The sequence below is a fragment of the Salvelinus namaycush genome, chromosome 6, assembly GCF_016432855.1.
Source record: "Salvelinus namaycush isolate Seneca chromosome 6, SaNama_1.0, whole genome shotgun sequence".
NCBI lineage: Eukaryota > Metazoa > Chordata > Actinopteri > Salmoniformes > Salmonidae > Salvelinus > Salvelinus namaycush.
This window is the reverse complement of record NC_052312.1, coordinates 21,640,786-21,651,812: the sequence shown is the minus strand read 5'-3', so window position 1 is coordinate 21,651,812 and position 11,027 is coordinate 21,640,786. Positions and strand designations below refer to the sequence as shown.

The 11,027-nt window shown below is 39.6% G+C and overlaps 1 protein-coding gene across 1 annotated transcript; it reads right to left on the bottom strand.

The window, feature by feature from the left end:
- Window positions 1-1,304: 1,304 nt before the first annotated feature.
- On the bottom strand, window positions 1,305-7,387 carry LOC120049023 (serine/threonine-protein kinase kin-29-like). The gene is made up of 10 exons (XM_038995283.1): window positions 7,293-7,387; window positions 5,607-5,751; window positions 5,290-5,392; window positions 4,990-5,093; window positions 4,822-4,905; window positions 4,367-4,428; window positions 4,171-4,245; window positions 3,596-3,650; window positions 3,009-3,197; window positions 1,305-2,878 (listed from the first exon to the last, which is right to left on the bottom strand). The coding sequence occupies exons 2-10, from the start codon at window positions 5,730-5,732 to the stop codon at window positions 2,003-2,005; spliced, it is 1,674 nt and encodes a 557-aa protein (XP_038851211.1). The 5' UTR covers window positions 5,733-5,751; window positions 7,293-7,387; the 3' UTR covers window positions 1,305-2,002.
- Between the last annotated feature and the right edge of the window lie 3,640 nt (window positions 7,388-11,027).

Sequence of the window (11,027 nt, the reverse complement as noted above, 5' to 3'; positions counted from 1 at the left end):
GTTGCGGCCGGCTGCGACAGAGCCTGGGCGCGAACCCAGCCCAGCCTGGGCGCGAACCCAGAGACTCTGGTGGCGCAGCTAGCACTGCGATGCAGTGCCCTAGACCACTGCGCCACCCGGGAGGTTGCCCGGGAGTCAGTCGTTCATTGTAGTCTATGGCAAGTGATGACTCTGTAACTAAACAAAATATACAAATCATTTTAAAAACAGTTTGGGGGAACAACTACAAGCACAAAATGTGTGAAAATAAGGCCACATATAAAAATGGCCGAACTTCCGCTTTAAGTTCAAAACATTATTGCCCATTCTTGTTAGGAATGGACATTTGTCTTCGGCTTACAGGCATCTGGCTCAAAAACAAACACATTATCAATCTGAACCCTTGAAAACATGATATAGAAATTCATTTGTTTAAACATTGGATTTTGATTACTTTCATTTGCATGTAGGAGTCAACAACAGCCTCCATCTTTTTCAGTTCCTCCAACTGTTCTCTGTAGCTGTCAGTCGGGCCTTCATGGCTCTTAGTTCCATCAGAAGGTTACACATGTCTGGCTGGCAGCTACTGACTGTCTTGGCTCGGGCTGGTGCTTGGATCTGAGAAGAACTTCAGTCTCTACGCCCTGTGCCTGTTCAGGCCGAATCTGTACCGTGATGTCATTCAGGTTGACTTCTCCAGCATCTTCACTGAGCGTTTGAGTCCCAGACAGACACGGCAGCACCAGGGTCTGAGTCAGTCGTTCATTCTACAACTTGTACGTAAGTAGTATCAAAATTCACACAAATCCTTTCGGCTACCTGGGTAGCTCGTTGTGCTGTCTCTTGCCTTTATATACCTTCCCATGTGAAACATTACGCACTGTTACAGTGTCGTTAGGACGCAGGGGAAAAAGGAGACATGTTCAAGGACTCCATAAAAAATAAAATAAAATGGAACTATTCAAACAGAGTATTCTTAGGCAGCATGGATATTGTCATTTAGCTTGATGCTTTTATGCAGTGTCTTACAGAACAATTTGTGACTCCAATGGGAATTGAACTCACGACTCTGAAGTCTTACCGACTGAGCCACACAGGACCACATGTAACGATCGATGTTGGAAGGACCAAGATGTTTTTATTTATGATAACCGGTACAAAACAAGAAAGCGTAACAAACGAAACGTACAGCTTTGTAGGGCTAAAAAAGCAACAATACAAAATCAAGATCCCACACACAACAGGTGGAAAAAAGGCTGCCTAAATATGATCCCCAATCAGAGACAACGATAGACAGCTGCCTCTGATTGGGAACCATACCAGGCCAACATAGAAATACACAAACTAGAGTACCTACCCTAGTCACACCCTGACCTAACCAAAATAGATAGCACAAACAAGTACCACAAGTACAAAATAGCAACACAAACAAGTACCGGATACTAACAGGCTGCTAAATATGAACGTTTTTGAAATATATCTGTTGTTTGTACTTCAACAGGGTTTACCAGTGTGTATTTGGGCATGAAAAATGCTACCATCAGGCCAAAAGACAGATTTGGTGCATTGTACACTTTTTTTATTTTTTTAAATGAACTGATCTTTATTATTTTACCATGAAGAAACGTTGATGTATAATGTTTCATATCAGTCAATGTTTTATTAATATAATTCTATACAATCACCATGCACCTTCATGTATGAATAGATTGAAAATGATCATTTTGCAGTTGCTTACTATTTTAATACAATTTGTTTCATGAAAATAATATACAGATCAAATCCATCCCGACAGTTATGATATAAAATTAATCATTTCAGAAGTAGAGGTGTCTGTGATATAGATATTGATCTGTACCACTTAGTTATCATAACTGAGTTGTACAAGCCATGTCTTAAGGATGAAAGTGAGTTTCTGGCTATCAAAAAGGACATCTGCCCATACCGGTCTATTACAGAGAAGTTCAATATTAAAGTATGAGTGGATCTGTTGTTTATGCATCTCGTAGAATCACTGAGTAGGTCAGTCGTCTAAGTAACAGTCCTCTATCTTAGGAATGAACGAGATGACGTCACTCAGTTCGTCCAGGCTCTCCTGTAGCTGTTCAGCTGTCTGTCTGATCGTCTGGATGAACTTCATGGTCTCTGACTTGACCTCAGCCTTTGGTTCTTCACATGCAGGGTTCAGCTCAGTGCTGGAGTCTGTGTCCATCACTTCTAACTTACTGGTATCACCAGACTGTTCATTCACCTTTGCCTGTCGGATGTTGTGGATCTCTCTGGCATCCATGGCGATGAAGAAAATATCAACAGCTACAAAAAAAGCGGAAAATATTCCTGTCGCCACCTCTGCCACACGCACTGCCCTGGCACTTTGGGCTGCCACCTTGCCAATATTGGCCACCTGGAGTAGTCTGAAGAGCTCTATTGTGCCCGCAAGGCCTTTCCCAGCCCTCACCCCAGCACTAACAGCGGCCTCTACATTGAAACCGGCACTTTCTATCTTAGAAGAGCTAGTTTGCATGAGTATCTCCAAACCCTCAGCAATGTTTTGTAGAGATGTCACCACAGAGTTCATCTTCTCCTGGAACTCCTTGATGATGTTCTTCATGGCTAGGCGGTCGGTGGACTGATTGACCATGTTGGTGATGTTTGATACTCCTGCTGTGGCTCCACCAGCGACAGCCACCCCAATACCAACCCCAGTGACGATCAGGGAGGCGCCCAGAGTGAAGGGAGCCAGGATGAGCCCCACTATAGAGGTGATTCCTCCAGCTGCCCCAATAACACCCCCCGTCAGACTGCCTATGGTGGTGCCTTTGTGCATACTCTCCAAGCCGTCTGCCAGAGTTCTCAGCTTGTCCAAGGTTGTCTGGAGTTCCGCCACAGTTTTCTCACTCTATAGAAATGCATGAATACATTTAGAGTAATGAATGAATGGAAATGTAGACGGTTGGATGGATAAACATACATATTGAACAATTGATTGATTGATTGATTGATTGATTGATTGCAATTGCCTAGCAAACCTTTTTTGTGATGAAACTGATAATGAAGGGTTTTGCCATGATGTCACCAACTGAAGGCCTAATGGTCGGGTCTTGTTGGAAGATGTCACACAGGAGGTCGCAGAGCTCAGATGAGAAGCTCTCTGGGAGAGATGGGTAAGAACCTCCCAATATTTGGGGGATGAGCTTGATTGTGTTCTCTGCAGTGAACTGTGAAGAAAGAACTGTCTATGATCACCCAATATCCTTTAGCTTGGTGGTGGACAGGCTAAATAGAATGCATTCAATATGTGTCGGAATAATTGGATGTCGATTGACCCTTCAAGTCAGAATTTTGCAACCCGAGTTTACACGTTTTGATATATGATCTTTTAACTTTTCAGCTGAAAAGTGATTATACAGAGCAATCTTACAATCTTAATCATTTGTATAAAATACAGGTAGTTAGTTTAACTTTGTCAATGTTAGCTATCTTAAGCTAGCAGGGTAGATGCTATTATCTCATTAGTTGATGAATTATTCCTACTTTAAAACCAATTGACTACAGTCAACTTCACCAACTGGAAAATGTGAAATAACAGCGAGCATTTGAATGCAGGATTACTTACTGCACCCTGAAGCATACACAACTCATACAGCACACATCCCAAGGACCAAATATCACTGCAAATGGAAAATAAATACATTAATTATCATGTAATTCTCATTATTTTACACTGCATAACCCTCACACTTATATTTTAACACTTATAATCCCATTATAATGCCTTCATAGATATGTCATAAACATATCCAGTGGTAATAGTGTGTGTGTGTGTGTGTGTGTGTGGGTAACAGCCATGACAGCTGATCTCTGCAAATGCGAATGTCAACTATTTTTACATTTTCATTATTGTCTTGGTCCTCTAATTGGCTTGGCTTACCTAACATACAGTATGGCTTGTGATATCACTTTGACATATTTTATGTCATTTTATGATACCATATCATAGGCCTTGTGACAGAAGGTTCAAGTTACAGTAAATGACTGATTATCCACCCTCAAATGTTTTGTTAGCTTCAGTGATTTCATTCTCACCTCACTATACCTTCAACATTTTGGGTAATTACTAACTATTTAATCAATATCGTGAAAAAAAATTCAGAAATATATATTTAAATATACATCTTAAATATTTTCTACCTTTTGGTGTCATACGTTTCACCAGTCAGAATCTCTGGGCCTAAATAACCCACCATTCCGTCCTCGTTGGTAGCCCTGAAAAATACTAAAATACTCATTTATGTCATCAAAAATGCTCAACTATTAATGTATTTAACTATTAATATATGTTGTGTAAATTCAACATGAGCCTTTTATAATTACCAAACTAACATACTTTTCGTTGGCACTTCCAAACGCTCCCAAACGAAGTGTTTCAAATTCTGTGAGAAGTATGTTCTAGTATAGATAAGAAAATACCAGTTGAGGTGTTAAGCAACAGTTTATGACATTCCATCATTTCATTTAGGCACTGACATGAATCATATCATAAGTTGTTGCAATAATCTCTATTTGTATTGCTGTGAATTCCAAGTCAACAATCCCACCCAAATCATAACGTGCAGTTGATTGTTTAAGAAGGCTTTACATGTGTAGGCAGTCACTGTAAATACGAAATTGTTCTTAACTGACTTGCCTAGTTAAATAAAGGTTACATTTTAATTTAAAAAAAATAATAATAACAAGGCTTTACATAAAACCTGACATTTTATCAACCCTCCTTTTTATTTAGAACTTTTTCCAGGCTATCTACAAACTAATAGTCTTTACAATATGTTCTGTTAGCAGTACCTGGGGTCTCAGTTCTCTGTGAAGAAGGCACTGGTCATGTACATGCTTCAGGGCCATGCAGATCTCGACAAACCAGTCCATAATCTGTGAAGGTATCAAAGTAATGTATATTTAGTCTAACATTATAACAGTTGTGATGTGGATTCTTCTAGTCATTACTTCAGTTACCTTCTCAGAGTACTCTTCTGTAGGGTTAGTCATCTGCTCTTGTATCTTCTGAGAGAGATTTCCCTTTGCACAATGGTCTGTCACTATATAGTAGCAGTTATCCTCTGTGAAAATGTATTAGTGGTTTGTGTGAATACTACTTGAGAATGTGTGAATACTCGCGAAACATATTAATACTGTAGCGGTTCACTTGTTGAAGTTGCTGATACTGTATTACCTTGTAATTCCAATACAATGTCTCTGAAACAAATGAAATACATTGAAATACAAATATAACGACAACGATAATGATGTAGTTACCTAGAAATGAGTTTTTGTAGCTTACAATGTGGGGATGACTAATCTGTCTGAGGCTTTCAACCTCTGAGACAATTTCTCCAGCACTGGAGTCCAGGACAGCTGTCTGTCAAAACAAATTATACGTGACTTATTGAAAGATATAGGCATGTTAATTATTTTGTTTATCTTTATGAATACATGTCATTATCAATCATTATTGTTGCATCTGCAGAGTTGCCTATAATTGAAAACCAATTATGTATCCTATCCCTCTGTGATCATTCCAAAAAAACTCAAATATGTAATAAATTCAGAAATAACAAATAGTTCTCACTTACCCCATTCAATTTGATCTCTTTAACGACAAACTGGTCACCATGTTCGTCAGTAGCGATGACACCATTCTCTACCTCCTTCTGGGTAGTGTATCCTTTCTTCTCAAGGACACTCTGTGTTTTCCCCATCTTTAAATTTCACTGGAATCTGTGTTTCACTCATGTCAATTAGCAATGCAATATTATTTGAAAATCAATCAAATAAATTGCAATTTACACTAAGTGTACAAAACATTAGGAACACCTTCCTAATATTGAGTTGCATCCCCTTTTGCCCTCAGAACAGCCTGAATGTGTCTGGGCATGGACTCTACAAGGTGTTGAAAGTGATTCACAGGGATGCTGGCCTATGTTGCCTCCAATGCTTCCCACAGTTGTGTCAAGATGACTGGATGTCTTTTGGGTGGCGGACCATTCTTGATACACAGGGGAAGCTGTTGAGTGTGAAAAACCCAGCAGCGTTGCAGTTCTTGACACACTCAAACCGATGCACCTGGCACCTACTACCATACCCCGTTCAAAGGCACTTACTGTAAATCTTTGGTCTTCCCATTCACCCCCTGAATGGCACACATACACAATCCATGTCTCAATTGTCTCAAGGCTTAAAAATCCTTCTTTAAGCTGTCTCTTTCCCTTCATCTACACTGACTGAAGTGGTTTAAAGAAGTGACATCAGTAAGGGATCATAGCTTTCACCTGGATTCACCTGGTCAGTCTGTCATGGAAAGATCAGTTGTTCCTAATATTTTGTACACTCAGTGTATAAACACATTTGCGTTTGCGGTAATACAAACATACCAGTAAGGTGTATATGTTATTTACACAGGCTTACCTTTGCTTGTCTGTCTGCTGGTTGTGCTGTTGCTTTACCTAATCTATGATTTGAACAGGAGTTCAAGTCTTATATGCAGGGCTCCTCTGCTTCCGTGGCATGATCAAACTAACCCACCCACACCCATATCCGCATTACATGTTCAGCAATGCTGGATCAACTATCAACCATTGTGTCAGCTGGGAGGGACTATAGAGAAGTTTGGGCTAAACTAAAGCATTCAGATCATGTGATTTACAAGAACTCATAAATGCCTTGAGGCTGAAGTGAAAGCATTCACAAGTTCAAGTGTCGACACGAGCTGTATACTGTCGTCAACATGCGTATTATCAGTTGAACAGGGTGAAATAATTCTGTTTTCCTTTTTGGCACACTGCTAAAAATAATTTACAAATTCATATTAAAAAGTAAACAGATTTGAGAAAACGGTTTAACATACAGTACATGCATCAGTTTGCTATTTTTTTCAATCTTTCAGTAAAACAGTTTGCTAGCTGCTTGGCTCTGCTTACTAGCTGGCAGGTGTGGTAGAGTAGTATTGCTTTGGGAATTGTCTTTGGTTAAAGATTAATAGGAATTCAAAGGTAGGCTATCCAACTCTACCTCTGAGTGATTATGTGGGGGACAATATCATGGTCTTGTTTACATTTCACATACTATAACAATATTTGCATCACACGTAATATCAACCTAGCTTTGAGCTAATGGTTCTAAGAGAGCGAATGGCTGGTCAAACTGGAGGCTTGTATGTGAAAGAACATGACAGTAGGCTCATTTGTTTCTTCAACCTTGGTAACTGAAATAACATGATCATTTATATTCCAATAATGTTTCTTAGATGGACTGCTGCTTACCTCCAGTCTCCCCTATCTCGCTTTTAGGTCCGGCTGGCCCCACATGACCATGTCCTAAAAATACGACAAACATGATAGCTCTCACCAATCTTAGGACCGTCTGTAAAAGGCGGCACATAAAGTCATATCACAGTTGTATCACACACTACACTGCCATGTGGAGGTACTGTTGTCTACTCTACAGTCTCCTACGAACACTCTCAGGTTCATTATTGGTTGTTTATTGGTTGAAGCTCTATTCAACCAGGTTAAGTGCCGAGAGCAGTGTGTTGGAGAAGTTACTACTAGTTTATTCTTGAAGCAACATGCAACTGGAGCCACTGCAATGCATTAACCCATTGACAACAAATACATTTTTCAAGACAGACCTTGGGTCCTATGAGGATGACACTCAACTACTTTTCTGTCAGCCTGTTTTGCTGGAATGGAGTTTAGGTCTTCCATGGTGACATCACCATGTGATACATTTGTTAAAATAGACCAATAACAAAGAGAGTTCGAAACCTCTCTGTCAATAACAGCAACAAAAAAATCCCCTTCCCACTCAGACCACTCGCAGACAGTCCTAGCAAATGTCTTGCTTGAGCTATTGCCCCTTTGCGAAGAAGCAATTGTTGTTTATTTTTGACCATTTTAATTGAAAACAATCACAGTCAGGTAATTCATTGTTACCCAGAAATGATTTGATATTGAGGTAAAAACAGCTGCGTTGGACCTTTAAAAAAGAGCAAGTTACACAACAAACAGACTCTTAGTAAGCTGTATAATAACAGTACCTCAATGTGTGTTCCCTATTCTGAAATGTAACCTAGGAAACACATATTGAGGTTCTATGCCCTTATTAGTCCCCTCCTTGAGACAGCTTGCTAAGAGTTTGTTTCTTGTGTAACTTGCTCTTTATTAAATATGAAAATGGTGAAGGGGTTATTAAGGATTGGCCAGTAATGCATTACTTATAACTAAGGCCTAATATATGGCTAATGAGACGTAATAAAGACCTTATAAGATACTTATGCTCACTTCTAAACTACAAATGAGTGACTAATATTTGTACCTTCAAATAAAGTGTTACCTACTTTTCTTTCTACAGACCAGTGGCGACCCGTCATATATTATATTATATATTTTTTAAATGGGTGGGGCTTGCCTGTTTTGCATGTTATTTTGGCATTAATACGTGTCAGTTTGCAAACAATATAAAAAATATATATATATTTCATTCACTTAATAAAGCTGCATACACACAGGGTCTCTTTTTTGTTTTCTTGAGTAAGGCAGCTCCAAAATGCAGGTGTTTCAGCCTAGCTCAGTGCTTTCTGTGGTGGTGGGGTGAGCCAGCAGAAAATATGAGCATTGCGCCGTGATTGGCTCAGTATTCTGTCACTCATCGCCAAGTTTAAGTGCTTAGTAAGGGTAGACATCCAAAATTTCAGTCCTTTGGGTCCTGCCATAGAGTTATATTACAAGTGCCCTTCCAAGAAGGCTCAAGGTCATTGGCTACAGATAAAATTACGTCAAATCACATTATACACAGTCAACATCTTACTTTCAAAGTCTTCGCTAGCAGTCATCATCATGAATCAAGTCGACAATCTACTGGCAAATCCTTTTTAATCCTTGTTATATGAAGAGAAATAATGAAGAAAAATGATAGATAAAACGTATCGGTGCCCATCGGCCATTGGACATAAAGATTACACAACAAGTTGGAAATCGCAAATTCAACAAAGAGTCGTTTGGAAGGAATCAGTGGCTAACAGCAAGCATTGCAAAGCAACTACTAACTTTAGCCTGCTATTCAATGGAGTGGCTGTGTGTTTTTTTCCCTGAATTCCCACCATAAATCCAGAGAATGCCAGACTTTGATGACAAAATTTGCCCACAAAGGACTGCTGCTTCCAAATATGTCTTGTATGCTGCTGCATAAATGATGTAATATGCAAGGGAGATATGTATACTGTAGCTAAGAAAGTAATACTACTTGTATGTTGTGTAATAAGCTGTTAGTAGCCCATGTGCCTCACCCTAACAATTTGGTCTATTTTCACCAACGCGGTATTGTAAACACATCGTTTGTGACCCGGTCTGTGCTTGTTTGCCAACTTTTTTTGTACAGGTTTGACAGTGCTACTGATAGTAGTGGTGGAGCTTGGCTTGCACGTGCAAATTCAACACACACAACATTCTATAATAGAATTGTGTTATTTGACCTGTCAAATTAAAAGCTTATTTAACGGGTCAAATAGTGTTATATGACGTGTATCTTTTTTGACACGCAAAGACCCAAACGGCGTTCATTGTGCCTCACCCTAAAAATGTGGTCTATTTTCACCTCTTAATTTCGCCTACTGTTCTAACTTGGTGGTGCACATGTTGCCTATAACCTGTTTTAGAGAAATGTCATCATTGAATATTATAAGAGCTTTCATTGTCTGTTTATATGCCCCCTTTATTTATCCTACGGTTTTGACTTGTACAGGGAGTAGACATCCAAAATAGCGGCTCATGTTCTGAATTCTGTCACTGTACATTTCAAAGTGCTGAACAAATAGTTATATTGACTACGTCCGTCATCGCTGTCTCATTAATGTCTTAATCAAAATTGCGGATTGCCTCTTATCCGCTTGTCGTCCCTTTATGCCATAGTTTGTACATCTCAATTGTCAGTAGAGACCACATTTGTTTAAGCAAGTCAGCCATATCAGCTATGTTTTTTTTAAAGGGAGTAAATGAGGCTGAATGAACTGTTTTGCTGCCAGACAAGGCTCCGCTGAAAGCCAGGGGTAGCAGTGGTAAGGTGTTGGGACTCTGCTGTTGGCTTTATGTAGGCCCTAACAGTTTATGGGCACCGTTTGTCAACGTTATAGTGTAATTCATGTATTGTTTAGTGTTGTGTTGTGTAGTGGCTTTGCTGGCATGCATCCCTCATTTTGTTTTGCCCCACCAAGATTTACATGCTAAAATCGCCACTGCTACAGACATCTCTACAACATTGCATACGGTAACATTGCATCTAGAACTTTGAATTACCCACAAACCTCTAAAGTCACATGGCAACTTTTCAGTGACTTTAGTAACTTAAACCACATTTAGTATTTCCCTTGTAGTTGTGTGTACACACACATACTTATTTGGGTTATTGTACATTGAATTAATTCAATTGATGTTATGTCAAAATAACTGTATTTTTATCTATGATGTATTAACTCCCTGAATATTCTTTTCACAGTGAGACCATAAAGTAGGGCACTGATTACATCCTGACCATGTGACATTGTCAAGTGTGCTCCCTCTCCGGCTCTAGGTCACCAGGCTGCTCATTATGGCGCACACCTGTCACCATCGTTAAGCGCACCTGCGCATCATCAGACTCACCTGGACTCCACTTCCCTGATTACCTGCCCTACATATGTCACTCCCTTTGGTTCCTTCCCCAGGCGTTATTGTTTCTGTTTCAGTTTCATGTCTGTGTGTTTGTGTTTCTTGTTTTGCATTATGTTGCGTTTATTTATTAAAACACTCACTCCCTGAACTTGCTTCCCGACTTTCAGCACACATCGTTAGCCATGACCAGGGAAAAATTCCTGTTGGCCTATAAGAGTTCTGATATGCTCCTGGTCAAGCCGCACAGCTAGGAGTCAAGGCCCAAAAGTATGTAAGAAAAAAGTTAAAAAGGGACTTTTTTGTTATTGTTTTTTTTAACCACAGAGTTTGAGACAAAGAAAGCACCTGAGG